The sequence below is a fragment of the Candida theae genome (assembly GCF_024610275.1).
Source record: "Candida theae strain CBS 12239 chromosome Unknown scaffold1, whole genome shotgun sequence".
Lineage (NCBI taxonomy): Eukaryota > Fungi > Ascomycota > Pichiomycetes > Serinales > Debaryomycetaceae > Lodderomyces > Lodderomyces theae.
Genome location: NW_026261439.1, coordinates 400,577 through 427,853, shown reverse-complemented (window position 1 = coordinate 427,853; position 27,277 = coordinate 400,577). Strand labels below are relative to the sequence as shown.

At 40.4% G+C, this 27,277-nt stretch overlaps 13 protein-coding genes across 13 annotated transcripts; 5 read left to right on the top strand and 8 right to left on the bottom strand. All coding sequences in view use genetic code 12, as the record gives it.

The window, feature by feature from the left end:
- Positions 1 to 840: 840 nt before the first annotated feature.
- FEN12 (fatty acid elongase) lies at positions 841 to 1,851 on the bottom strand (the record flags this gene model as incomplete). The annotated part of the gene is made up of 1 exon (XM_051752743.1): positions 841 to 1,851. The coding sequence occupies one exon, from the start codon at positions 1,849 to 1,851 to the stop codon at positions 841 to 843; it is 1,011 nt and encodes a 336-aa protein (XP_051608342.1).
- Positions 1,852 to 2,825: 974 nt separating this feature from the next.
- KGF57_003332 (uncharacterized protein) lies at positions 2,826 to 4,103 on the top strand (the record flags this gene model as incomplete). The annotated part of the gene is made up of 3 exons (XM_051752742.1): positions 2,826 to 3,145; positions 3,215 to 3,741; positions 3,814 to 4,103. 3 exons carry the CDS (start codon positions 2,826 to 2,828, stop codon positions 4,101 to 4,103), a joined length of 1,137 nt encoding a protein of 378 aa, XP_051608341.1.
- Positions 4,104 to 4,287: 184 nt separating this feature from the next.
- Positions 4,288 to 8,613, bottom strand: ROM2 (Rho family guanine nucleotide exchange factor; the record flags this gene model as incomplete). Its single annotated transcript, XM_051752741.1, has 1 exon — positions 4,288 to 8,613. One exon carries the CDS (start codon positions 8,611 to 8,613, stop codon positions 4,288 to 4,290), a length of 4,326 nt encoding a protein of 1,441 aa, XP_051608340.1.
- A 2,083-nt stretch (positions 8,614 to 10,696) lies between these two features.
- HEM2 (porphobilinogen synthase) lies at positions 10,697 to 11,722 on the top strand (the record flags this gene model as incomplete). Its single annotated transcript, XM_051752740.1, has 1 exon — positions 10,697 to 11,722. One exon carries the CDS (start codon positions 10,697 to 10,699, stop codon positions 11,720 to 11,722), a length of 1,026 nt encoding a protein of 341 aa, XP_051608339.1.
- A 76-nt stretch (positions 11,723 to 11,798) lies between these two features.
- On the bottom strand, positions 11,799 to 12,476 carry VPS20 (ESCRT-III subunit protein; the record flags this gene model as incomplete). Its single annotated transcript, XM_051752739.1, has 1 exon — positions 11,799 to 12,476. One exon carries the CDS (start codon positions 12,474 to 12,476, stop codon positions 11,799 to 11,801), a length of 678 nt encoding a protein of 225 aa, XP_051608338.1.
- A 226-nt stretch (positions 12,477 to 12,702) lies between these two features.
- On the bottom strand, positions 12,703 to 13,557 carry KGF57_003328 (uncharacterized protein; the record flags this gene model as incomplete). Its single annotated transcript, XM_051752738.1, has 1 exon — positions 12,703 to 13,557. The coding sequence occupies one exon, from the start codon at positions 13,555 to 13,557 to the stop codon at positions 12,703 to 12,705; it is 855 nt and encodes a 284-aa protein (XP_051608337.1).
- Positions 13,558 to 14,613: 1,056 nt separating this feature from the next.
- On the bottom strand, positions 14,614 to 16,854 carry NSP1 (FG-nucleoporin; the record flags this gene model as incomplete). Its single annotated transcript, XM_051752736.1, has 1 exon — positions 14,614 to 16,854. The coding sequence occupies one exon, from the start codon at positions 16,852 to 16,854 to the stop codon at positions 14,614 to 14,616; it is 2,241 nt and encodes a 746-aa protein (XP_051608336.1).
- Positions 16,855 to 17,079: 225 nt separating this feature from the next.
- Positions 17,080 to 17,826, bottom strand: GPM1 (phosphoglycerate mutase; the record flags this gene model as incomplete). The annotated part of the gene is made up of 1 exon (XM_051752735.1): positions 17,080 to 17,826. One exon carries the CDS (start codon positions 17,824 to 17,826, stop codon positions 17,080 to 17,082), a length of 747 nt encoding a protein of 248 aa, XP_051608335.1.
- A 312-nt stretch (positions 17,827 to 18,138) lies between these two features.
- KGF57_003325 (uncharacterized protein) lies at positions 18,139 to 18,858 on the bottom strand (the record flags this gene model as incomplete). The annotated part of the gene is made up of 1 exon (XM_051752734.1): positions 18,139 to 18,858. The coding sequence occupies one exon, from the start codon at positions 18,856 to 18,858 to the stop codon at positions 18,139 to 18,141; it is 720 nt and encodes a 239-aa protein (XP_051608334.1).
- Positions 18,859 to 19,006: 148 nt separating this feature from the next.
- On the bottom strand, positions 19,007 to 20,314 carry AVT7 (Avt7p; the record flags this gene model as incomplete). Its single annotated transcript, XM_051752733.1, has 1 exon — positions 19,007 to 20,314. The coding sequence occupies one exon, from the start codon at positions 20,312 to 20,314 to the stop codon at positions 19,007 to 19,009; it is 1,308 nt and encodes a 435-aa protein (XP_051608333.1).
- Positions 20,315 to 21,349: 1,035 nt separating this feature from the next.
- HOG1 (mitogen-activated protein kinase) lies at positions 21,350 to 22,522 on the top strand (the record flags this gene model as incomplete). The annotated part of the gene is made up of 1 exon (XM_051752732.1): positions 21,350 to 22,522. The coding sequence occupies one exon, from the start codon at positions 21,350 to 21,352 to the stop codon at positions 22,520 to 22,522; it is 1,173 nt and encodes a 390-aa protein (XP_051608332.1).
- Positions 22,523 to 22,707: 185 nt separating this feature from the next.
- Positions 22,708 to 24,447, top strand: KGF57_003322 (uncharacterized protein; the record flags this gene model as incomplete). The annotated part of the gene is made up of 1 exon (XM_051752731.1): positions 22,708 to 24,447. The coding sequence occupies one exon, from the start codon at positions 22,708 to 22,710 to the stop codon at positions 24,445 to 24,447; it is 1,740 nt and encodes a 579-aa protein (XP_051608331.1).
- Positions 24,448 to 25,346: 899 nt separating this feature from the next.
- PGA17 (Pga17p) lies at positions 25,347 to 26,993 on the top strand (the record flags this gene model as incomplete). The annotated part of the gene is made up of 1 exon (XM_051752730.1): positions 25,347 to 26,993. One exon carries the CDS (start codon positions 25,347 to 25,349, stop codon positions 26,991 to 26,993), a length of 1,647 nt encoding a protein of 548 aa, XP_051608330.1.
- Between the last annotated feature and the right edge of the window lie 284 nt (positions 26,994 to 27,277).

Here is a 27,277-nt window from a genome sequence, read left to right as displayed (position 1 = left end):
TGAAATAGCATTTCCATGCATAAACGATCGCGAGTGTGTGTTCATTGAAAGGGCAGAGAAGGTTTTGCGGATAAAAAGGAGTCGCAAAGTCGGGAGCGACGTCGACAAAAATCCTTAGCTGGAGTTAACACCAAACAACTTATGCAGTCGCTCGGGGTGATTTACGAATCAGCTTGAAACAAGGCGCAGGGTGCGACTGACTCACAGTAGAGTGACAAACTTCGTATGTGTTCTTACTATCTGCAATTATCTCCGAACGTAAAAGCCGTATTTTCTTAGACCAAAAATGATTTGCCTAAATCCGTACAAGACATAGTGATCTCTTGCTCTTTTAAAGTTTAGCTTTACAAAACAAATTTCGGCAAATTCTCCGTGCTTCTGCTTCCGTGCTCCGTGCTTTTCTCTAATACGAATGAAACCTCCCCTTACTAATTGTCATCGTTAGAGTCAATAGCAATGTCCTGGTACGTTTGGCTCTACGGGTGCACTGATGAAAGTTGTTCACAAGGTTTCTTCGGGAGTTTTTCTGTATGAAGAGTGAATATTCATATATTTTGCTTCATTTTGAATCGAAATTGGCCATCTTAGCATTCCCCTAACATTTGTAAAAGGAGTTGTTACTCAGCAACTCTCCATTTTGTCTCAATCCAACTTATTATTAACAAAAAAAAAAACAAACAAAAAAACAATCTATTTATAATTATGAAAGTCTAAAAATGCATAACGCGGAGGATGAACCGGGCTGGGTAAAGTTAGAGTACACATGACATAAACTTCCAAAGTGCTTTACTTCATTCAATCCGATCATCTCTCCCTCACACAAGATGGCCATGGCTTCAATCAAGCTTTTCTTGGTTTGACTTTTCTGGCACCGGTATCAACACCAGAGCTAGTACCACTACTAACGGCATCGTCAGCAGCTTTAGCAACTTCATCCACCTTGACTGGCTTCTTGCCACCTTTACTCTTGTACACCTTAATGTAGAAACTGATAAACAAAACCAAGTACGAAGACAAGATCAAGTATCCATAAGCAGCAGCCAATTCACTTCCATGACAATCTCCAAAGTGTGGTAAACTTGGGAAATAAGAAAATGCATAGTGAGTGTAAGTTGCGAAATAAACAAAACCTAAATCAAGAACAAATTGGATAATTTGGAATCTTGTCACCCATTCCTTCCACCATACTCTGATGCCTCTAGCACTAAGGAAGTAGTACCAGTACATGACAACGTGCACAGCTAAATTCAAAGTAATTGGCACCCATTCCACGGAAGTTGAGCCAGTCAATTGAGTATAGCACAACAAGGCAGTGGCTCCATGGTGATAAGTGTGCAAAAACAACAACTTCTTCTTCTTCAACACCAAAAACACGGTATCAATCAATTCCAAAAACTTGGTTAAATAGTTCAAGTAGTACAAAGTAACCAATTTCTGAGTAAATGCACCCTTGTCACAAATAGCGTAAAACAATCCATGATGATACAACATTGGCACCAATTGTTCAATACACAACAACAACAAACTCAACGACAACAAGGTAAGAACAATGTTGTGCAACTGGAACAAAAAGTTCAACTTCAAAGCTGGCAACTTAAACCTGTTGATGATTTCCCTTCCTCCAAAAATGACAATATAATAAACAATAATTATACTTATGGCATGGTAACCATTAGCTAAAAACGTCTTGTGGTAAATAAACTCGAAATCATCAGCTGGGTATCCAATGACCAACTCAAATACCTTGTTGAAAATGGGCCATAAATATATTCCAAATGGACGTTCAATTGATGGAACACCAATTTGAATTAAATTCTCAGTTGCCTTTTGCGTAAAAATGGATCCTGTCATTGTCTCTAGTTGACCCTGTGAAACACTCTTTTGTATTTGGTTGGTATTAGTGATGGGATAACTCGGCTAGAAGGTATAAAGTCTTGTGTTTGATGCTGCAAACTGGTTTTCAAAGTAATGGAGAGAGTGGTTGTCGAGAGACTTTCTGATGGATGTTGTTTACGCAGACAGAAAAAAAAAAAAATTAAAAAATTTCACATTTTCAAAGAAAGAGACAACAGAGAGAGAAAGAAGAGAAAGAAGAGAAAGAAGAGCAAGACAGACAGACAGACAGACAGACAAGTTACAAAGTTACAAAGTTTCAAACAAGAGAGGAAAAGTGCAACACATAGAGAGAGGAGTTCAGGAGTGAGGAAGAGTGTTTGTATTATCTACATATCCAACACGCTTCTAAATTGACCGTCTCTTATTCTTCAGTACTAATAATGTTGAGGAAACTGGAGACTGGAAACGCGTAATTTTTTTTTCTTTTGCATCCCCCCGCAACTATATGCACAACCTGACTCTGAATCAAAATGTCAGTCTTAGAGGTCGGCAGCACAAAGAATTGAAACAAAGTAACATACGAGAAACAAATACAAGGGAGAAGTCTGCAGATGAAGTGGTTATGATCCCCAGACGTACCTTGTATAAGGTCTCCACTTTCTTGCAGTTTGTGCCGAAACTATACGCAACTAATATGACTTATTAAAATCTCATTTACTGCCAAGAATCTATTTTTGGATACAGAATGGCATAGGTTGTATGGTTGGAACTGATTCATGGAAGCGAGGGGTCAGTGTTACAGGATATGACAGGGTCAGCTACAGAGGTGTAATGACTGGGCAGGTCCTGCGGTTGTGTGATGGGAGGCAATCAGAGTCGGATCCTTTATGCTCTGTTAACATATATAAGGAGTTGTCAAACTCACCTCCCCCCCCTCCCTCCCTTGATTGCCATAAGCTTTCACAATCAAGAAGCAACTGATGTCTACAATGGTCATAATCACTACTATTCAATTCGTTTTGATGACGACATTGTATATGCTTCAATGTCAAGGTGCTGTTGTCCCCACCAACCTGAACAAGGTGCTCCCAATGGATTTCGAAGTCACATACCGTGATTACAATGATAATGACGTGGCTAAGTTCAAGAGAGATTACATCAAAGCCGATTTGAAACATAGGAAAAGTTTCTACACCACTCAGATCAAGTTTGGACCCAAGCAAAACAATGTCAAGGCTGTCATTGATACTGGGTCCAGTGACTTGTGGTGGTGGTGGGGAAGGGGGGTTGCAAAAAAAAATGGTATAGGGTGAGAAAAGGGGGGGGGGGGGGGGCAAGTGACAATGCTGAATGTCTTGACGGCTCCTACATGTAGGAGCGAAGGAGTGTACTCGGTTGAGAAGTCGAAAACTGCATCAAGATTGAATACATCATTTGAAATTGAGTACCCTGATGGAACTATAGCTTCTGGCAAATACGTTCAAGATTCAATTTATTTTGGAAACAAAAGGAGCATCTACAAACAACAATTTGCTGTTGTCAATAAAACCTCTGCGCCGATGGGGGTCTTGGGAGTCGGTGTGGGATTTGGTGAAGCTACAGCGGCAGCTAATTCCAATTATGATGGGTTTGTATACAATTTGAAAAACCAGGGCATAATTGGTAAAGCCGCTTATTCAATATACTTGCCTGAAAAGAAGAGGAAATCAGGTACGATTTTATTTGGGGGGGAAATGATGAGGAGCAAATACTCGGGAAACTTGACCACATATAGCGTCACTTCTAACAAATTGAGCGTGCCATTAAAATCGGTATCATTGCACGATAAAGAGTTCCAAAACGATACGGACACTTATATCAATTCGGGATCCAGGTACTCGTACTTGCCAACAAGCATCGTCCAAGGTATTTCAGATGCCTTGAACGGATCTTATTCGAATGACTTGTGAGTTTACATTGTCGATTGCAAGTTGCAAGGCAAGAAACATAGTGAGATTCAAAGCTTCAATTTTGCAAATGACACCACCATTCAGACTCCAGTATCTTATTTTGTTTATCGCTTAAAGAATATCAAGAATCGTGTTCCTGACCACGCAAAGAATCATTGTGGGTTGTCGATTTTCCCAACTACGGATAATGCTTATGGAAATACTATTTTGGGAGATGATTTCTTGAAATGTGCGTATCTTTCAGTCAATTTGGAGAAAAAGACGGTTGGATTGGCTCAAGTTGTACATTCAAAGCATCATTCATACCAAAGTTTATGAAGTTACACAGAGAGTCGTCGTATCATTTTGATTTCCAAAATTGCAGTACATCCAGTAGTACCATTTATAGAATAGAGATGCATTGTCATTATTCGCAGAACTCGCTTAATACTTTACTTTTTTTTTTTATTTTTATTCATAAACTATTTACTTGAAAACATTTCTTCTTCCCCTCCTCAGTTCATCAACTATTTGGCGATTTCGGTTTCAAATTCAAGAAATCAATGGAGATAATTATATCGTAGCCCTTTTCTTCACACGCAAACATTGCTTCATGCTCATTCGAATGCAAGAATCGGATATTCTCCCCCACCAATGCCCGCACAAGGTTTGTTGTATGTAAATCTCTAATTTCAATAAACCCCGGTTCAAACGACATAAGATATGGAAAGAATAATGCCACATTCTGCGGCGTGCCTTCCCAAAAAATCCCCCAGTCGTGGTTTGTCCTCCAGCCATTCTTGTTGATCAAAAACACAAATTCCGAATAACAAAGCAACACATCTCTGCCTAGTCGGTAAATTGCCAATGGTGTAACCGATTCTCGTTGAGTTGCAAAGTCTAATGATGGATCAGCCTCATCCAAAATTGGTTCCTTTGTACCCAATTGGAGCGATAAAATCTCAAAGCCTTTGGTACATCCAATACACAATTTACTCTTCATGAATGAAATCGAAATTGGGTCAGATGTAAATTGAATCTCTTGTATTTCAATCTTATTCTTGTTTCGATTCTTTTGTTTGGGATCAAATGGATTAATTGGCTCAAATATACAAATGGCATGTTGCGAGCCAGTCTTTGCACCAATGATGAGCAACTTCCCATCGCAAACACCAACTTTGAAAAATGAAATGTGTGTCATAATCAATTTACCCAGTTTAGTGTTTTTCACATGATCCAACGAATCAGTGCATGCAAGGTCAAACTCATACAATACCTTATCGCTCAAAACCAACAACTTCGAATATTGCACCAAAACCTCAATTTGTGTCACATAAGGTTTTGAAATAACCAATGTCGGATCAGAGCAGATTTTTTCATTCGACGTGGCACTGATTGACCGAACAGTGCTCACCCATACTCCAGAATCAGTACCGTACAACAACTTCTTTCCACCATAACAAGGCACAGCACAGTTGATTTTGTTATTACCGGCAAATCTTCTTGTTTCGTACTTACTCATTGAAAACAAATCATTAGCGTCGATGAGTTTCCTTTGCTGTTGTGCAATTTGCAGCAATACTTGACTTTGTATTGTCAGATCTTCGGCAAACAACGAGGCATGCACTTGGTTCCGTCCCAATCCAAGAAAATTCAACTGAAACTTGTTGGTATTGTTTGATGACAATGTGTTTCCAATGTAATTACTACTTTCAGTTCGCTGGTTTTTCAAGCTGGTGTCGGAAACAAGCGAGACATTATACCTAAAGTTCATCAATGTTCTGCTTGTTGGAGCTTCAAATCCGCTATTGACAAACAACAATGGCAACAATATGGGTTTCTCAAACACCTTGTGTTGTTCACGCTTATTTTGCATTTTATGCTTCACCAACAACAATGCATGTTCAAACAAGTATAAATCAATCTTTTCATTATCACGCTTTCGGTTTAGCGTAACTTGATACAAAATCCGATTATTATAGGACAATTTGAAATTAAACTTGTTTTCCAAAGTTTGCTTGCCCAAGAGTCTATGCAAAACCATGATTTTATGACGATCGGTGCTTTCACCAGTTTGGATATTAATCTTCACTAAAAGCGCCTCAATGACTTCCTTTGCCTTCACAAGGTACTTGTAATCGGGACTCTCTGGTTTCGTATGCTTCAAGATCCCCGCCAATAACAACTGGTATCTCGCTGGTCTTTGCACACCTTTTATCAAAAAAGATGACAAGTCCTGCCTTCTCGATTCAGGTTTCCTCTCAATGGCATCAAGAAAACGAGCATACTTTATATTCACTTGTTGCTGGCGTTCATGTTCAAAAGTGGCAAACACTTTATTTCCTGAATACCTAATGAATGGTTCAAAGTTACCAACATGGTCCAAGAACACATCGCCAATGGTCTCAACTACTGGCTTCTGCTGTTGTTGTCTCTTTGTCAATGCGTCGCTAAAACTCTTGCCCAATCTTAACAAATCTCCAACTCCACCAAACACAGTTTGGATAAAAATCTCCCTCTGGTTCTCCGGGATTATATTATTAGCCGGGTTCCTTAATGGCATAATGTAAAAATCAGTCATAAACTCCAAGTCCTTCACGTAATCACGCTCTGTGTAAATGAATTCATAAATCAACTCTTGTCTCGTCTTTTCATGCTTGTCTAGTTTCTCCAACACTGATTGGGGGACAGTCTTGTGCCACAAAGTTTCATTTTCCTCTTGGTCATGTAAAGAAAGCCTCGAAACTGCTCTTTTCAACCCTCCTTGTGGTTTCATATTGAGCCTAGCTTGCTGCTCCAACCTTCTAGGACAAGCAATACTATAACAAAGTTGACTTCTACTGCATGTTGGTGAATAACAATCGGTCAAGATTGTGAAAACACCATTGACTCCAGTTTGCTGTGACGCACTAAGTTTCTTCCCAGCCACCGATGATGCATTATTACCCCCGCTTAACCTGTTGTTAACTTGTGGACCGGAATTCATGTACTCGGCAGATGATGACTGGTTCACATGCTGTGGAAGCTGCTGGGCCAAAAAGTTGTCTTGAATAGCTTGTTGCAACTGGAGACTATCGCTAAATGAACCATGCTTGGAAGGTGCATTACTATTGTTCCCATTGCTTGTTGACCCATCTTCATTGTAAAACTCAACATCATTGTAGATATGAGAAAACGCATAAACTTCGTGAACTGAATCTCGCAAACGATGGTTATATGTGACATCATGGAAAAACTTTTGCGCATCCAACGTCCTCCCCAACAAGAGGGCCAAATTTCGATCATTTGTCTTGATAATACGGCATAATATATCAACGGCCATTTTTCCAGTAAAAGTATCATGATATTCCAAGCCATCTTTTGTATTGATTGTTAAGATTATGGCTTCCTTGAATACCTTGGCTACTTCGGATAATATTGCTGGGTAGATTACGGCCGCCTTTGGGCCCACATGCACAGGAACCATAGTTTTTGAACTGGCATTGCTTGTTCTATCGCTCTTATTCAACGATGAAGATGAATTGAGCTTTTTTGTCGACAACGATGATGAAAACTTACTAAGGGAGCTAAACGAACGCGATTTTGATGATAACGAAAAAGTGTGGTGCAACGACGTTGAAGAACCTGCTCTATCACCGGATAATGGACGAGGGTTGTTACCAGACGGATCGGGGTGGTTATGTTGTTGATTGAGTTGAACTTGCTGTTGCACAGCTTTGGCCCTTGATGTACTGGACAATGACTTTGTTCTTGCATCTTGAGTTACCGGACGTGGAGAAAACTGCAGATGTGGAGAGGAAACGATCCTTCTGTTATCAGCATAAGTGTTCATTATATCAGTTTGTATGGGTGGTAAGTTCGTTGTGGGAGCCTTTCGTGTCTTGAGTGAAGGTACATTTTGCTCTGATTGCTCGTGGATAGTAGGGTATTGTGGTGGATATTGAGATGTGCGAGTGTCAGTGGGATAAGGAACATTTGCACCACCGGCCCTTCCTTGCGACTGGTACCCAGTATCGTATGACAATGACAGTGCTGATTTGTTTGGATGTGAAGCATACGGAGCAGTCAGATCATAATCATTACCATACCTAGACTGAGCATATCCGTCAAATTGTGGTAAACTCCCTGTCCTCTGGTTCAAATTTTGTGTATAATTTTGATTATTAGTACCGTGATTCATGTAATAGGATTGCGATTGTGTTGGCATTGGATGCTGGTTAGTCTGATACAGCTGGAGCACCGCATGGTTACCATTTACGTTAGGCTCTACTGTCGACATTTGCTCATCTTGAAATCCCCAAGGTTGGTTTTGACGCGAGGGTTCTAAAGAGGGATAGTTGGCATTTGACGTAGAGCTAGAATAGTCACTCGACGACCTTGAGGGGTATGTAGGGGTTGACAGCACTTGATTCAGACCAAGCGCAGTATATGATGCTGGTTGATACTGTTGCTGTTGCTGTTGTTGCTGTTGTTGCTGTTGTTGCTGTTGAGGAGGAGGAGGGCGCTTTTGTGGTGAGTGATGATGTGGACTTGGTAATGAGTGCGAGTACTGAGCATGTTTCATTGGGTGCTGATGATTGTGAAGATGGCTGTCTGTATGAAGTGAATTTTGACTTGAATTATGGGGCGGATTGTACAGTACCAGTTGCTGCTGTTGCTGATACAGAGCTGACGACTGGTGTGACCCCTGTCGTTTTTGAGGACTCTGCCTCGATGGATGGTAATGCAGTGTCTGTGGTTGTTGATGTATATCCAGATGGTGGTTGTAGTCATTGTGGTTATGATCCTCTTGTTGATTCATAAACGCTTGTGGCACCAAGTGTGCAGGTAAATTGACGGTATTTACCATACTGCTGTCTTCGGAATATGAATCGTGTGAGGGTTTGAGAGTGGAGTGTGTGGGGTGGGTGGTGGTAGATGCAGAAACGGCGTCAATAGATGATGTTTGAAGGAGTAATAAAAAAAAAAATTGCTCTTTTGAAACCGTGTGAATGGTGGTATGTGTTGTTGTATGTGTATTATTTGTGTGTGTGTGTGTGTGTGTGTATTTGGAGAATTTAGCTTCCCTCTGTTTCTCTGTCTGTGTGTCTGTAAAATTCTTTATTTTATTTTTTTATTTTTTTTTTTAAAGGAATGTGAAAGCTTTAACAATAATTACACAGATGAATCGCTTTTCCATTAAATCGGAAATACAAAGATTTTATATGTCAAACTTTTCATTGTTCTTGTACGTATACATCATGCTAGAAAAGGATTATGAAATGCAGATACAATACATACTCTCGTACTTGCTCCAAGTGAGTTCTCCACTAGTTATGGAACAATCAGTAGTTTCGCTATAAAATTGTAAAATTTTTGCATCCAGTACCGCGCCTGCACCAAAAATGAAATTTATACTACCATCCCGCCTCTTCTTCCCTTGACAAATGACATCTGGAGTTGATTTGTCACTATCATTCAAGCATAACTCGTGATACCCGTGTAGGTTTGATTGGTGCAGATATCGTGGCTACAATAAGAACTTTTTGTGGCTCAGAAATTGCCAATTCGTGAGATGAAGGAAGAAAACAAAGGAAGGTAATATACCGTCCCTCGATTGGGTGCATCTTGCTTGCAAGTTGATTGTGCTTTTGCCCAGATATCCTGCAACAACCGATTGAAACCCGGTTTTCAGCGCGACCACTAAAAAGAGTTGAAAACCTGGCAATTGGATGCGTCAAAACTCCGACCTGGAACTCAAACCTTGGTATCTCTTTAGCCTTGAAATTTTCAACTAGTCTTCTCCCGCTGCCGCAGTTTGGCCATGTAGCCGACAATAAGGATTTATTTTTTATCTTTTGTTACGCAAAGTGAGTGTGCGATCAATCGGGCTGAGCGCACGAGCGTTCTTTTTCATTTGTAACGCGGTAAGTGAAAGTGAAAAGAGCAGAGTAGCCCTCGCTCAACTTCCTCGTCAGCGTATATGACGATGTTCTGTGAATCTGTTTCCCAGTTTGACCCTGGTTCAATTAACTTTTCAGCTGGTCGTTTGACATTTGAGGCGACGGAAGCGTCATTTCTTTTTTTTTTTTTTTTTTTTTTTCAATTTTTCTTTTTTCTCTTATTGTTTAATTTTGTAACTTTCTGTTGCAAAAACGAAACGAAAGGAAACGACAGGGGGGGGGACGGTGGGGGATGACATCGGGTGTATACGGCACAACTTCGGATGAGTTTACGGGCCAGTAAATCAGCCTCGCCAAGCACTGAACAGAGGGGTGGAATGGGCTCCAGTCTTGCTCACCACTCGTAACACTGAGTTCATGACCCCATACGAATCGTGTAATTTTTAGCGACAATTTTTTAAAGAAGTCTAGTTGTTAACTCCGAGACAGATACTACAATGACGTAACAAACAAGCCAATACCATTTTATCTGCCGTAGCCACAACAATGCGGGTGCTGCTTCTAGTTATCCTTGCACTTACTTGAAAGGATTGAGGTACCCACTGTCTGAGCCGGGATGCACTATGGTACTACCACAGTATCGTAAATTTACATTTTTTGATGGCCAGAACAATACTTCAGGCTCGCTTATCTTCTTCATCCGTTAAATAGTTGAGTCTTGAACCAAGAGAGTGGTTAGTAACGACTGAAGCTGTTATGTATGGCGACTCTTGAACATGCTCTAAAAATTGGAGAAAGCTTCCTGCGCTTATGTAATACAGAGCGGAATGGAAAGCTGATAAAAAAAAACAACAATTAATTCAATCGAAAAAAAATCAATTGATGACAAAACCGGAATTGGGTCGAGATTTTTCAGCCGCTACAACATCATCCAATCATTACACTCCTCTTATTTTCCTTATCCCCCCCCCTCCCCATTATTTAATTATCCATCCACTCTATTCTACAACATCAACTAATCCGCCCCACCCCCACCCCCCCTTTCTCCAAATGGTTCATCAAGCGGAATTTCTCGAGACTACAGAATACTCAGTCAAGTCTGTCCTTCAAGGTGGATACAACCATGCATTATCACGAGAATGGCAACAAGAGAGACAACTCATGAAAAACATGTTCATATTCCCTCTTTTTGTAACTGATGACCCAGATGAAGAGAGTGATATTCCATCGTTGCCCAATATCAAACGGTTTGGAGTAAACAAGTTGATCCCATATGTGGAGTCCTTGGTCAAAAAAGGATTACGCGCCGTCATTTTGTTTGGTGTTCCCTTGAAGCCTGGTGTTAAGGATGAAGTTGGTACTGCCGCTGATGATCCAGATGGACCGGTTATTGCCAGCATCAAGTTATTGAAGTCGAATTTCCCTGATTTATTCATCATGTGTGATGTTTGTCTCTGTGAGTACACGAGTCACGGCCACTGTGGGATTTTGAATGAGGACGGGTCATTGAAACCTGAACCTTCAGTCAAACGTATTGCCGCTGTTGCAGTCAACTATGCTAAAGCTGGAGCCAACTGTGTGGCTCCTTCGGATATGATGGATGGAAGGATCAAAGATATTAAAGCTGGCTTGATCAAGGCCGGTTTGGCAAACAAGTGTCTTGTCATGTCATATGCTGCCAAGTTTTCTGGAAACTTGTATGGTCCATTTAGGGATGCAGCTGGGAGTGCACCTAGTCACGGTGACAGAAAAGCATATCAATTACCACCAGCAGGATCGGGATTGGCAAGAAGAGCATTGTTGAGAGACATGGAGGAGGGAGCCGATGCAGTTATTGTGAAACCATCTACTTTCTATTTGGATATCATTAGTGATGCAAGCAGAGTATGCCGTGATTATCCAATCTGCGCGTATCATGTCAGTGGTGAATATGCCATGTTGCATGCTGCTGCTGAAAAGGGTATTGTTGATTTGAAAGGCATTGCATTTGAAGCACATCAGGGGTTTTTAAGAGCAGGTGCGAGATTGATTATTAGTTACTTTACACCAGAGTTTTTGGACTGGTTACAAGTGTAACAGATTTTTATGATGAAGCAACCTTGTATAAAGATTGATCTATGTATATACTGTCAATAAAAGTAACGTACAGATTCTATATTGCAATTTGTTGATTAGCTTTCGGCAGTTTTGCTCTCTCGACCACGGGTGCTTCATTATCCTCCAATGTACTAGGCGCATTTGGCAATATGCGATCTGTTGGAGCATCAGGCAAATCAACCTTACCATCTTCCTCCCCTTTCTTCTCTTTCGCCTTGATCTTCTCACCGGGATGAATTTCTCGATCCAATTTGGCAAACTCCTGCTCAATCGCATCTTCATCAACTCGACTCAACCCAGACCCCAACCCTAAAGTCTGACTAATCTCTTCCTCTTTCAACTTCTCCTCCTCCAAATCATCCATAATCTTATCAATCTTCTCCACACTCATCTCATTGTTCAACTGTTTCAAAACTTGATTTCCCTGTTGTAGTCCATACATCACATCCTTCTCAATCAACTTGTACTCTATCGTTCCGATCAATTTTTCCAAGTTGTCCAATTGTTCAAAAGTCTTGTTGATTGTTGATTGTTGATTCTTTTTGCATCGTAGGTAGAATTTGGCCCGTTGTGGTTGATTATTGGCGATTGCCCGTTTGGCCAATTCGGTTTGTTTGTTGCAGATGATGGATAGTTTACGCTGATGTTGTTTTATCTTGTCCCGCTGTTGCTTGAGCTGGAATATAGCTCTGTCTTGGTCCGTTATCTTGGGTGCGCTAGGTTGGTTACCCATGGCTCTGTTGTGTTGTTGCTGTTGTAGAAGTAGCAAAAGAGTTTACTGTGGTGCATAGATTAGTTCGTACGATTAATATTTTTTTTATTTTTTTTTGTTTTGCTGTACTGCCGCGGAGATGATATGTGCTGAATATCGTGTGCTTATAGAATCAAACGTAGAGCTACATTACGAGAGGTCATCATTATTGTCAATTTCAAGTACGTAACTTACATAACATCTATACTTAATCTCTTTTGGTTTCATCGTCCTTGACGCGGTTGCCTTTACCCAACTTGTCGTAAACAATTGACTGTCCCAACAAGATAGAATTCATAATCAAGGAAGTGGTGTAACCAGCAACCAAAATCTTTTCGTCAACAGTGTTTTTGTTTCTCTTGGCCTTGGTCGAGTAGTCGGTGTATGAAGTGTACACTCTAATGATTGAACCAAGTACATTAGCTCTCAACACGACATCACTCAAATGACTAACAGTCTGTAATTTGTAATTGGCCCTAATTTGCGGGATTTTTGAAATAATTGAAATTGGAATGTTCAAAATTTGTAAAGTTGAAATGAGACTAGATGGAGCAATCTTTGTGAAAAAGATGACGGCACCAGCCATAATCAAGAGTGGATGGGCCAAACCATCAGCCAATTCTTTGATAGCATCGGACAATGGCAACTTGGCAACATTGTCAATCTCATTGTTGCCTCTCAATCTGTAGTATTTGGTCAACAAGATGATGATGGCATTTTGTATACCCAAAAGTAAACTCTCCCCGTAATTGATAAATGGTATATTATTGTGAGAATTGAAAGATACATGAATCAAGCTGTTCAATGTATCAATTGTCAAACTTTGCAATGATAATCCATTTGCAACACGAACACGATCGGCTTCAGTTTTGATCAACAATTTACGAATTTGGGGGATTCTGATGAATGAGGAGACTCCAACTGTCAATGCACTCAATAACGCTGCGAGGACTTTTCCAATACCAATTGCCTTGACTTGAGACCAAGCCATTTGCAAGACAATCTTGTTGGATGTGTCTGGGTCTTTCAAAAGATCAAGGAGGAGGAAAAGTGGACTGCCCATGATTGATAATGTTTGTGACTAGTTTTGTAGGTTTGGGGTTTTTTGAATATTACGCTTCGCTTATACAGGAGACAAAAAAACCAGATGTGAATGGTGTCTTTGAAAAGAAGATGTTATAGATCACTTTCACTTGAGATATTCCTCGGTAATTAATTTCGTTTCGTTTCGTTTCGTATTTTTTTATTTATTTTGTTTTTCTTTTCTTTTCTGTGATAAAAGTGGTTGGAGCGCTCTCAATTGCGTGTGACTAGATCCGCGTGAGTACAATCCTTGTGTTTAAACTTCCTCAAAAGTGTATTCAAAAGGCCTTGCAAGAAGGGGAGATAGGGCAGGCAAAGTCAATTTTACAAGTAATAGAGAAGATTGGATTATTTATAGATAAATAGATTGAGGAGAAAAAGGGAAACAATATAAAAAACAAAAACAAAAAAAAAACAAAAAAAAAACAAAATAATTTTATGCAAAGTTGGTTAAATTCATTTTGATTTCACCAATTTGGGTAAATAGGGTGTATATAGGACCACGGTCACCACAAGAGTAAGAGGTCAATTGCTCAAGAAACTCTCCTGATTGAATACTTTGGAACTTATAGAGCTATGTTTATGTATGTGCTCGTCACATGATCATATGTTATAAAGAGAGTAGTATAATCTATCCCCAACTAACCATCTAAATAACACATGAAAGCTTTTATTGAGCACACAGCGCAAACTTTGTTGTTTTTATTTTGTTTAGTTTTTTGCTACCCCACCATCTTTCACACAACATGGAGATAAAAATTAGTTACAAAACTTTGTCAGTGAATATAGCTCTACTTCATTCATTTCGCTAATATCATAAATACAGGATTTATCACATGCTTTAACACTAGAAGTATGTTTTTCCTTTCTTTCCACAGCAGTTGCCTCTAAATGTCTCTGTCTCTCTACATAGCTTCTTCCTCTGCATAGTTACTCCCACCTGATGCTACAGGAGTGAGCCCAAAAGAAGCAGTCTTGATAACCTGCTTCAAACATATCACAATCTTCTCATCTACTGTATGAACAAACTATCTCACTATTCACTTCGTCTTGCCTTTGCAAGTTTCTTCTTTAAAGCAGCTTCTGCGTTCTCAATAAACTTCAAATTCTCCAAATGAAGATTCAACAATTGAATAATCTCTTCAATTGCATTATCGTAGTTTTGATTATTAACTTGACCCTTCTTATCATTGCCTTCTCCTTCTGTCCTACCACCTGGCGGACTAAGGTTCTTAGCTAAACTTTTGTTAAAAGTGTTGCTTATTGAATTAACCTCCGCTATCAATGTATTCAAGTTGTCGCCCAATGTGTCCAACCTCTCATCCAAGAGTTCAGCATTATAGTACGCCTTTTCACGTAATTTGTCAGTCAAACTGACGGTCGTGGGCACAAGGGATTGTTGCTGTTGATGTTGGCGTTGCTGTTGTGTATCGTCACGCGTAGACAATGCAGAGCTTGATCCACTTGCACCAGCGGTGGCTGTGCTTCTGTTGGCATCTCCAGTGATTGCCGGAACACCAACACTTGTAGTCGTTGCACCCGAATTACTACTGAGATCAAGATTATTCAACAAGATATCGGTCTGCAGCTCATAATTGTCCAACACTTTCTCCAACTCATCTTGTTGATTCTCAACAAATTGGAGCTGCTGATCAATCTTGGACTCCAATGCTTGCACCTCTATCGACTCTTGATTCAACTTGGTGATTGCATCCCCGCTTTCCACCAATTTCAAGTCCCATGACTTAACCTTATCGGTATACGTGTTGAACAATTTGGCAGTTGAGCTCAATTGTTTAGACCACTTCAAAATCAAATCATCCAAGTTCTTATTGTCTATGGAAACCGCAATTGGCTGGATTTTGGTGGGTTTCAAATTAGGTTGTGATGGGTCAGCAGTGGTTGTGGACGTGCTTGTTGAAGCAGAAGGTGCAGCAACATTGGCAGTGCCAGTCTCCTTCTTAGATTCGTTGTCATCTTTCTTTGCACCAAAGCTAAAGCCACCTGCAGGTTTATCCTTGTCGTCATCCTTCTTAGCACCAAATGAGAATCCTCCTGCAGGTTTATCTTTTTCATCATCCTTCTTAGCACCAAACGAGAATCCTCCTGCCGGTTTATCTTTCTCTTCGTCCTTCTTAGCACCAAACAGGAATCCTCCTGCAGGTTTATCCTTTTCATCATCCTTTTTAGCACCAAATGAGAAACCTCCGGCTGGTTTATTTGCACCATCGTCTTTTGTAGCTCCAAAAGAAAAACCTCCAGTAGGCTTACTGGAAGCATTGTCGGCTTTTGATCCAAACAATGATCCCGATGCAGGTGTAGTTGTTGCATCGCTTTTGGAACCAAAGCCAAATGCAGGTTTATTTGTAGCTTCGTCCTTCTTGGCACCGAAACTAAATGGCGCACTTGCCGCAGGGTTTGGTGAGGCAGTGCCACTTGGTGGCGTTGGAGAGTGAACCCTCTTTTCTGTTTCAACGTTTCCAAAAATAGCACTAGCTTTAGGCTGTCCTAAAGTTGTTGCTTGAGTGTTGGTGCCGCTCGCACTGGTAGCAGCAGAAGAGTCATCTTTCTTTGCGCCAAATAATGACGTCGATTGTGGTTGACTAGAGCCGAAAGAAGTCAGACCGGCATTGGACGTGGCACCAAAACCAAAAGCTGGCTTTTTTTGCTCATCACCATCCTTCTTTTGACCAAACGCACCACTGAAGGCACTAGGAGACCCAGTCAGTGATTGAGCGCCAAAACCGCCAAAGCTTGGTGTAGTGCCTTGTGATGTAGTTGATTGCGCTGGTTTGCTTGAATTGAAGAGACCACTTGCTCCTCCTGTAGATGCTGGTGCTGGTGCTGCCGCTGCTGGTGATTCGTCCTTTTTGCCAAAAGTGAATCCACCGGAGTTCAGAGTGGTGGGATTGGGCCCAGAGTGTCCAAAGAGAGAAGACTGGCCGGATGTCGTTTGGCTCTTATTTGCGTCGGTACTTGCACCAAATGAGAATCCAGATCCGGTAGGTTTGGATGAGTTAAATGGACTTGAGGTCGATTGCGCTTGTTGATTGCTGGAACCAGCTCCGAATGTAAAACCACCTGCAGGTTTATTAGTCAGCCCAAATGCACTTGTATTGGCATTGGAATTGTTGGATCCGAAACCAAATGCATTATTGCCTTGTGATGAGTTGTTATTGTTGTTGTTGTTGTTGTTGTTGTTGTTGTTGTTGCTGCCACTTCCACCGAACGCACCGCCTTGATTGTTGGACGAGTTGTTGTTTCCAAACATTGACATCTGTGTATAGTATCAATGGGAATTGAAGTAAAACGGATGTTGCTTCTCCAACAATTGCAATTGGCTTTTTCAAAGAACGTTTGGGAGTTTACAAGATCTACCACTGTGTTTTTTTTTTTTTTTATTTTACTTTTTTCTTTTGCGCCAAGCGCTCCCTTTTACTGTTGTTCAAACTACAAGTTTTAATGCACTTTAAATGTACTACTATGGCTCTCTATACGCTGTTTACTTCTTGCTACCTTGAGCTGCAACGGCAGCAGCACCAGCGGCAGCAGCTTCTGGGTCCAAATAGTAGGCTGGCTTGGTAGGTTTCAAGTTGTCATCCAATTCATAAACCAATGGGATACCAGTTGGAATGTTCAATCCAGCAATTTCTTCATCGGAAATGTTGTCCAAGTGCTTGACCAAAGCTCTCAAGGAGTTACCGTGAGCAGCAACGATAACAACCTTTCCTTCCAACAAATCGGCAGCAATTGAATCTTGCCAGTATGGAATCAATCTGTCAATGACCAATTTCAATGACTCCGTATGTGGAACGACTGCTGGGTCAAGATCAGCATATCTTCTTTCACCGACTTGTGAGTACTTGTTGTCTGGGGAAATTGGTGGTGGTGGAACATCAAAAGATCTTCTCCAAGTTTGGAACTTCTCCTTACCGTATTGTTCCAAAGTTTCAGCCTTGTTCTTACCTTGCAAGTCACCATAGTGTCTTTCATTCAATCTCCATGATCTCTTGACTGGCAACCACAATTGGTCAGCTTCTTCCAAAGCAATGTCTGCAGTTTGAATGGCTCTGGATAAAAGTGAGGTGTGCAAAATGTCACCTTTGATACCGGCCTCCTTGATCAATTCACCAGCTCTCTTGGCTTCTTTTCTACCAGTTTCTGACAATTTAACGTCAACCCAACCGGTGAACAAGTTTTTCTCGTTCCAATCGGATTGACCGTGTCTAATTAAAACTAACTTTGGCATTCTAGATATCAATTGAGTGTATTGTTCTTTTAAAGATGTTGTAACTTGAAAAGATTGTAAAAAAAAAGAAGAACAAACGAAAGAACGTGGGAAAAACTGTGGAAAATATACTATAATATTTTTGTTTACACAGTGATTGGATCGAGAGTGCCCCGGATGCATTTGGGTGAAGCAAAAAAAAAAAAAAAGAAAAAAAAAAAATAAAAGAGCGAGGTGTGGATTGGTCCCGACCGAGGGTAATTTTTGCAAAGCAATATCTACAAAACAAGAGGGTGCACCAAACACACAATTGCTCCACTACACACATCCCCTCTAGCTACCAAATTGGATGTTATTTTGATACTCTGCTGATGTCAAATTCTTGTGATCAGCAGGGTTGGCAGCCAGTTCATAAATCGTAACCACTGGATCTTTATTCAATTCAGTAAACTCTCCCCTCAATTCAATCGAATGGAAACGACACTGGTCTTCGCCTTCATCATATATATCGGAAACGAAAATGGTCAACTGCTGCACTCCAGTAAACTTATGCCTTTGAAGAAAATGCTCCACAAAATCATTGTCGGATTCGACAGTTACCTCTGATTCATCAACATCATCAGCAATACCGACTTGAGGATGAGTGAGTGTTTGTACAGGTTTCTTCAGCTCTATGTTGTCAAAATCAATCATTTTGTCGTTTTTAAACAACTTGATGGTCTTGGGGCAGTAGGAATTGCCATTGGTGCGAAGTATTAACGAGTACAATTTCACACTTCCATTCAAGAATGGAATGTTTATGATGAGCTGTTCGTCACAGTCTGATTTGATCGTAGGACGTATTTCATACTTGTTGGTTGGTGATTTGAATATTTTGGCAAGATCATCGGGTGGATTTGCCATGTTCAATCCTGACACTTTAAATGTATCTATTTTTGAATTGAGTGATTGTGATGACGACGTAGGGATAGGTGCTACGTGACTATGATCGTGGTCGTGATTGTGGTTGCCATGGCCCCCGTGTCCACTGTGATGCTCATCTTCGCAAGACATATCTGAGTTGGTATGGGATGTACCTTAAGTGTTATTCTTTGCTTCTGCCACAAAAAAAATAGAATAAAAAAAAGAAAAAGCCTGAGCCTCTACTTTACAAACACAATTCTTTGAAGGTGATCTAATCCTGTCTATTCTATTTAAACTCTCACAATGCTAAACTAGTGTATAAACAAACAACCATAACAACTACGCCCCATATAGTCAACCCAAGTGACAAGTATTTAAAGATCTTTTCTAAAGTGCTTGGATCATCCAGTTCCGACCCAATAAGCTTGTATCCAAACAAACCAGGCAAGATAAAAGAAATAGAAGTGGACCCAGTTGCTCCAACGATAGCCAACACAAATGCAAATGACTTCAATGATATAGCAAGTATGTACGCCGTAAGCAAAAGAATGACCGTGAGAACAACAAAAGTCTGGTTTGAAAATGGGACAACATGCAAGTTATGCTGGCCCTCTGAATCTCCTTGATTGCTACCTTGAAGCAATAGGGTCGACTCATTTACATCCTCTGACTTTTCCTCCAACCCCTTTCTAGCTGCATAGTAGATATTGTTGAACGAGATACGTGCTGGGAAAAACATCAATGGGAAGGAGAATAAAACCATAAACACAATGCAAAATCTTCCCAACCATGTTGCTGCACCATTGGGGTACGACAAAATGACATTTCCATTTACACTAGAGCCAAAAGTCAAATAACCTGAAAGACCCACTCCAATAAACAACAAACTTGAAAGAATGATGGCAAAGTTGATCAAACGCGTCAAATTGGTTAAAGATTTGTCCCTTGCTTCATTGATAATTGAAAACATATTCTGTTGCCCACTGAAAGCAAACACAATAATGGAAAATGTGCTAAATACTCCGGTCACGCTCGATGGGAAGTATTCAATGATCCCAGAGCGGGGGATATCATTTATGAAGAAATGAGCAACCACAAGTAGTGAAATGTAAAAAATGGCAATCAAGGCCAAAATTGAAGTGTATCTCAACGCATCAAGCTTTCTAGCAAACGACAATGGTACGGTAAAGAGAGCTGAAACCAACAACCAAAACGTTCTATAATGCTTCTCTTCAACATAGGGCACATTTGAAATTATGGTGGGCATCAAATCACCAATAAGCACCAAATAGGAGATGGCGCAACCAAAGCATTGTATAGCAATAGCGATATCGAATATAACGGACAACTGTGGGTATGTGATTGAACAGAGACCAAAGAAATTCGCATGCCCACTAGCAACGTATCTTGACACATAAGCCTGTATGAATAAACCAAAGCCCGAAGTCAAGGCTGCAATTAGGATTATGAAGGTTCCAAATATAGTTCCGTCTGTGGAGTATGCCAATGGCATGGATAACAACCCAGCACCGATTATCGTCTTTGCCAAATTAATAGCAGATGAGATGTTGGAAGCCCCGCTGCTTCCATTGTCTATATGAGGCATGATGGTGTTGGACTTGGTGAGTTGGAGAAGTAGCTGATTGAAAATTGCTTTAAGTTGACGAGATGTTAAAAGCAAGCCACAATAGAGAGAGAGAAAAAACAGAAATGTTTTCTACAGCGCGAAATTCCTAAAACAGAATGACGACACCTACGCTACCGCCGCCACCACCACTGAAAGGACAGCTGCAAATTTACTGCCATTAATTGAATGTGGCGACCATATAGTCTTTCTTCCTAAGTCCTTGTAATAGTACTGTCTCATTAAGTTTTAACATACGTACCCGGTTGAATATTCTCTTAATTCTACAATTTTTTTTTATCAATCTCGCCTAATTTTGTTGCAAAATTAGTACAAATTCTTTCAATTTCAAGATGAAATAACCTACCTAAACAACCACTCTGACCATGCCGCTGTCTCACACCAGAGTAGTAGAGATATCAATGAATTGCACTTTGGCTCACTTCTGCGTTTCGTTTGGAATACCCAGATTTAGAGCTTTATTGCCATAGCAATTATAATATGACACAAAGACCTGCATAACGGTTTAATCTATCAGCGCATGGTGCAGTGGAGAGGCGCTATTTGGCACTCTAGAACAACTACCGGAGCTCGGCTCAAATGGTAAATATCACCGAGTCTTCTACCAAAATCTAAGCACATGTCAGAGTAGCCCAAAGTTGGCCAGTACACAATGATGAATGTTCGTGTATGTCGGACAATATTTGACACCGAAAACAAACCGAAAAAGGAAGAAAAACAAAAAAAAAATTTCCTTGAACAACGACAACGAGAGAAAATTGGAATTCCATTTTGCTTAATGCAAAATTCCCTTCTTTTAACAGCTACACAAGCACTAGCATCCAATCAATAGACTATCACTACAGTATTGAATAGAGAGAGAGAGAGAGAGTGTGTGTGTGTGTCATAATATCAATCCTCTCGAGACGCCACAAATACCATTAATTTCAAACATATCAGTTTTTACACAGACACATACATCTTTTTGATACATATATAACCTAGATTAACACCGCCATGTCATCAGATGGAGAATTTACGAGAACTCAGATATTTGGTACAGTATTCGAGATTACCAACAGGTACACAGACTTAAACCCGGTTGGTATGGGTGCTTTTGGGTTGGTTTGCTCTGCCGTTGACAAATTGACTGGTCAAAATGTTGCTGTCAAGAAAATCATGAAGCCCTTTTCCACTTCGGTTTTAGCCAAGAGAACTTATAGAGAGTTGAAATTGTTGAAGCATTTGAGACACGAAAACTTGATTACGTTGGATGATATTTTTATTTCGCCATTGGAGGATATTTATTTTGTTAATGAGTTGCAAGGTACTGACTTACATCGATTATTGACGTCCAGACCTTTGGAAAAACAGTTTATACAATATTTCACATACCAGATATTAAGAGGTATGAAGTACATACATTCAGCCGGGGTTATTCATCGTGACTTGAAACCATCAAATATCTTGATCAATGAAAACTGTGATTTAAAGATTTGCGACTTCGGGTTGGCTAGAGTCCAAGACCCACAAATGACCGGTTATGTTTCTACAAGGTACTATCGTGCACCAGAAATTATGTTGACTTGGCAAAAGTACGATACCGAGGTTGATATTTGGTCGGTGGGATGTATATTGTCGGAAATGATTGAGGGCAAACCTTTGTTCCCAGGTAAGGATCATGTACATCAATTTTCCATTATAACGGAGTTGTTAGGAAGTCCACCGGCAGATGTCATTGACACCATTTGTTCCGAGAATACATTGAGGTTCGTACAATCATTACCTCATAGAGACCCTATTCCTTTCAACGAGAGATTTGCATCTTGCACTCACGTTGAGCCTGAAGCAATTGACTTGTTGTCTAAGATGTTGGTTTTTGACCCCAAAAAGAGAATTAGCGCAGCAGAGGCTTTGACACATCCATACATGGAACCTTATCATGACCCAACCGATGAGCCAGTTTGTGAGACTAAGTTTGATTGGAGTTTCAATGACGCTGACTTGCCAGTTGACAATTGGAGGGTGATGATGTATAGAGAGATTTTAGATTTCCACCAAAGTATTGGAGTCGGTGGTAGTGGTCTTGACTATCAACAACAACAAGTTGCTGACGCAGATGGAAACACTGACAAGTTGGAGGAGTTGAATCGACAACAACAGCAACTTGCACAGGAACAGCAAACATAGAGACCAGCCCAACGTTTCCCCCATCTATTTTGTTAAATATCAGTGTAATTATAACTAGTTGTTATGACGAGATTGTTTTGTGTAGACTATTGTAACTTAACTGGAGCAAAATTATGAAACCAACGCGCGCTTTGAACCTTGATTGTTGAGATATTTATACACATTCTCGGAAGTGGTATTGAAGCATGCCGGTGAAAGCACATGGGAATCATAACTCCGAGGGGGTCCTCGAGAAACAATTGCATGAGAACTTACTAGTTTCGTTGAACTATTTGGACCTGGAAACCGATGGATCTCAAATTTGCGAGTTAACATTCAAAAACACATCGAAGAAGGATATCACGGTCAATCCAACAGACGCAACCAGCAACAAGTCCAATGAAGAAGGAAGCTGGCTACCGAGTTTTCTTAAGTCTTCACCAAGTGCAGAGGATGAACTGGCGAAGCTAACACATCTGAAAGAAGATGAGCTGATAACCTTGTTTTTGGGCCACGTTCAATTGTTTGGTTACATTGTTCTAAACTACAAATTTCCAATAGATACAAGCTCACTAGACATGAATCGGCATCAACAATGGTGGAACAATGTGGAGTACCTCAATCAGTATTGGCATGACGATGGAGATAATGAAGGAGACGCGAAAGATCCGCATGTGATTGTTGAAAACACCCCTTTCATTGCCGAGCACTTGAAGACGAAATTGACAGTTGGTGGATACTTGGGCGGTGTCAAGGATTTAATTGTTGGCGGGAATGACTCAAAACCCATTGAAGTGAACCCAACTTTGCTTCATGATTTGATCAACGTCTACAACTCCTATCCCAGGACAGACTCGACTCTTCCATTGAACCACTTGACTGATTCAATTGTGCCAATATATACGACCCCGCAATCACTCTTATTTCTAGACTTGAGCATACCAAAGTACGCGTCAAAGTCGTTCAAGTTTAGATTACCAGTAAATGAGAATCTACCACCAAGCTACAATACGAGACTGACGGGTCCAGCATGTGATCAAGGGTGGATAAGCATACGGTATGCTCTTGCAATCAGCTTACAAGAAGGAAGTATAGTTGAACCTCCAAAGACAATTTATTATCCAATTACCGTTCTACCACACAGATATGTTTCAAACAAGGTCTTACAAAGACTTTATTTTGAAGAGCCATTGGGGTTGGACAAAACCTGGACTATCAAAAGTGTTGACAAGACTGTTGAAACCTCACCCGTGGAGAACGGCACATCGGCCAAAGCCGATTTCTTGAAAGATCTTTCGGATTTGATTGATTCAGATGTCTATAATATGCCCAAGATTTCGACAACAGAGCGAAGGAAGAGCAGTATCAAAACTTCACTGGCAGAGATTTCCAACGAGCGGCTATACACCGCGCAACTTCCTTCTAACTTGAAAACCCTGTACCAGTTGAAAGTCAATGAGGAAGAGGTGTGTAAAATTTCTGTATCCAAACCTTATTATCATGTTGGTGAAGACATTCATTTTAAAATTGAAATGAATCTGAGAGAACACGAGCTGCAAATTATTGGACTCATTGCATATTTGGAAGCTCATGAAACGTATCATTTGAAGGATGGGGATAAGCATGAAATAAACAAGTACGAAGTATCAGGAAACATAAAAGTTAATACATTGGCCACAACTTTGACCAATGCTGGAGATTCGAAAAACACAATTACTGAGTTTGTCAATATACCCAAGTACTTAACACCACAGTTTGAGAGTAGATCGTTTATGAATTTGACCTACTGGTTGAATTTTCAATTCAATTTTGCCAAGGTTGCTGAGGAAGATATTGGCGCACCGGATCTTGTATTCAAATCCAACACATTTTTACGATCCGATGGGGTTGGAAGTACTCAACACTTTAAGGTACCCATTCAAATTATAAACTCTGTTACTGAGTGAGGTTGCGATTCTTTATCGATCTAAAACTGTTCTAGAATCGAGACTCGTTTGCAAGAACGGCCTCTGCCTGACTTTTAGGTTATAAAATAAATGTTGAGAGTGGAAACAAGCTTTTCTGTAGAATCTGACAAAGATTCACTAGTCAATTTAACCTCTGCATTTGATCTGATTAGTTAACACAAATCCTTGTTTTCCTATTCTGTAGATCACTTCGACTCTTTGGGGAGCAACACAACCAAAGGATTGTGTTTTTTTGACACATTTAGCAACCTTGCCGGAGATAAGAATTGACAGACTCACAACTGTCATTGCTATATTTGCCTCCACGGGTAAATTTTTGACGGATACGTTTTTCCGCTATACGCGGATGTAGCTTGCAATAAAAGAGAATGGCATTGTTGTTGTTGTTGTTGTTGTTGTTGTTGTTGGTGTGCCTAGAAGTTGTGAAATTCCCTCCTGCTAGGGATATTTATTGAAAAAACGAAAATAAAAACATTTCCTAATTAGGAAATGAAGTTGGATACTTTAAATAAACCTTTTGTGTAATGTTGTTTGAGCTGAAAAAAATTTCAATTGTTCTGCACCAAGTCTTAAGTCGCTTCTTTTTCTCAACTTGGAAATAAATTTTGAATCAACATGGAGAGAATACGGGAGAGTATTGAAGGGGTACTTTCCACCTTGAGTAATGTATGCTTCACCCCATTGTTTAAGCCACAATACCCTCCGCAATGGTTGCTTGTGAACTTCGCTTGTGCAGTAAACCTTGTTTTCATATAAATACTAATAAGCAGTCCGCTCTTGGAGCTCCCTTGGCTGTTTCTGTTTCCCATTTTTCCTAACCAAAAACTAGCCACTTCATTGAAAACTCACACACTCGTTATCAGCAGAATATCGGAAAAATGAAGTTCTCAACTATTTTGGCGTCGACATTGTCGCTTGCATCTGTTGTCACATCTCAATATGTTGCTCCAGTTTCTGAACAATTGACTGTGAACCTTGAGACAAGGGAAATGGGTAATGCTCTTATCCAAGCTTACCAATTTGAAGAAAGAGATCTTTCGGATATTATCAGCAGCCTTACATCAAGCATCAACTTGACTGCTATTTACGACAGCATCGATTACGACTCTATTGCTGAATGGATTAATGGTTTATTAACTGAAAACAACAACATCCAGTACTTGGAAAACATCTTGAACTTCCTTGGTCGTACAAACTTGGTCCCTATCCTCATTGGTTTCATTGCTTCAAATAATGCAACTAGAACAATTGCTTACGAAGCTATCGTTTATGTTATCAACAGTGGTGTTGACCCAGAACCATTGTTTGTTGCGTTGAAGGATTCCGGTTTATTATACACTGTTATTGCTGATTTGGTTGAAAACGAAAACACCTTGCCACTTGTGTTTAGAGTGCTTAGGGAAACTCTTGGTGGAATCAACTTTAGTGACCTTATCAATCAATTCCTTCAAGGAGGTAGTGCTACAATCACCTTGCAAACCAACTCGAACGGAGGTAGCAACACTGGTGGACAAGCTGTACCAACTTTGGTCTTATCTAATCCAATTGGAGGTAATGGTGGCTCCGGTAACGGCGGTTCAGCTAGCGGTGGCTATGGAAATGGTGGTGCTTCAAACACTCAAGGTTCTGGCTACCAATCAGTTAACGTTAACTCCATTAACCAATTGATTTCACAAGCTGCCGGCCAAAACTCCAACGGCGGTCAAGCTACTCCTGCTGCTGCCACTGGTCTCACAAGATCAACAAGCCGTGGCCAATCTCAAGCTACCTCAAACCAATTTGCTTCCATTACGGGCCCTGCATTCCAATCTGTCCCAACTTCACAAATTGGTCAAGGTCCAACCTCCGTCAACTATGCTTCACTTACCGCAGTTGCTTCTGCTCTTGGTGGTAGTGGTAGCTCATACAAAAAGAGAGACGCTGTTGCTGAGGTTTTGGAGCTCGCTGCTGAGAAGAGAGCTGCTGAAGCTGATGAAGCCGCTTTAGCCGAAGAGTTGGCAAAGAGAAATGGTGTTGAAGACTTGTTGACCACTATTTTCACCGCAATTGCTGATTCCAACTTGATCAACGAGACCATCAACTACTTGCTTACCGACAGTCAATTCGAAGGTTCAGTCGTCTTGATCATTAGAGATATTTTGGCCAGCATTACTCCTGCTACATTTTCATTCAACACCTCGAACCCATTGATCACTGCCATTCAAAACTCTGGTTTGATTCCAGATCTTATCAGAAGAGCACTCAACGACAGTGATTTGAGGGCTGCTATCCTCAGAGACGTTCGTCAAGTTGTTAGTCAACTTGCGTCCTATTTGGGAATCTCAAAGAGGGAAGTTATTGATAAACTTCATGCCAGGGATGAACAAGTAACTTCAAGCTTTAGCAGTATTATCATTCAGTCTGCTATCAATGCTAACGCATCAACTGTTGCTACCGTAGATGCTGCTAATGGCGGGTCTCCTGCTTCAATGAACATGGCTGGTATTGCTGCGGCTGCAATTGGTTTGTCAGCGTTGGTTTTGTAATGAGAGCAATACAGGTGAGAGAGGCACACATATTCTCTTTCACTCAAGCTAAAGTTCAATTTCGTTTCCTTCATTTCTGTCACTTATACCTTCCGATATATATACTTACTTAAAGTATACATTCTTTATAATTTAATTTTTTTTTTAGACTTTATTCTTAACTACACTTTTTGTAGAGGATACATTTGATCGTTTTGATGGTTTTGATTGTTTCACAAAATCTTGCGGCAAAACTAAACAGAGAAAATGAAATTCATCTTTTCATTTCAGATCGAGAGTAGTCC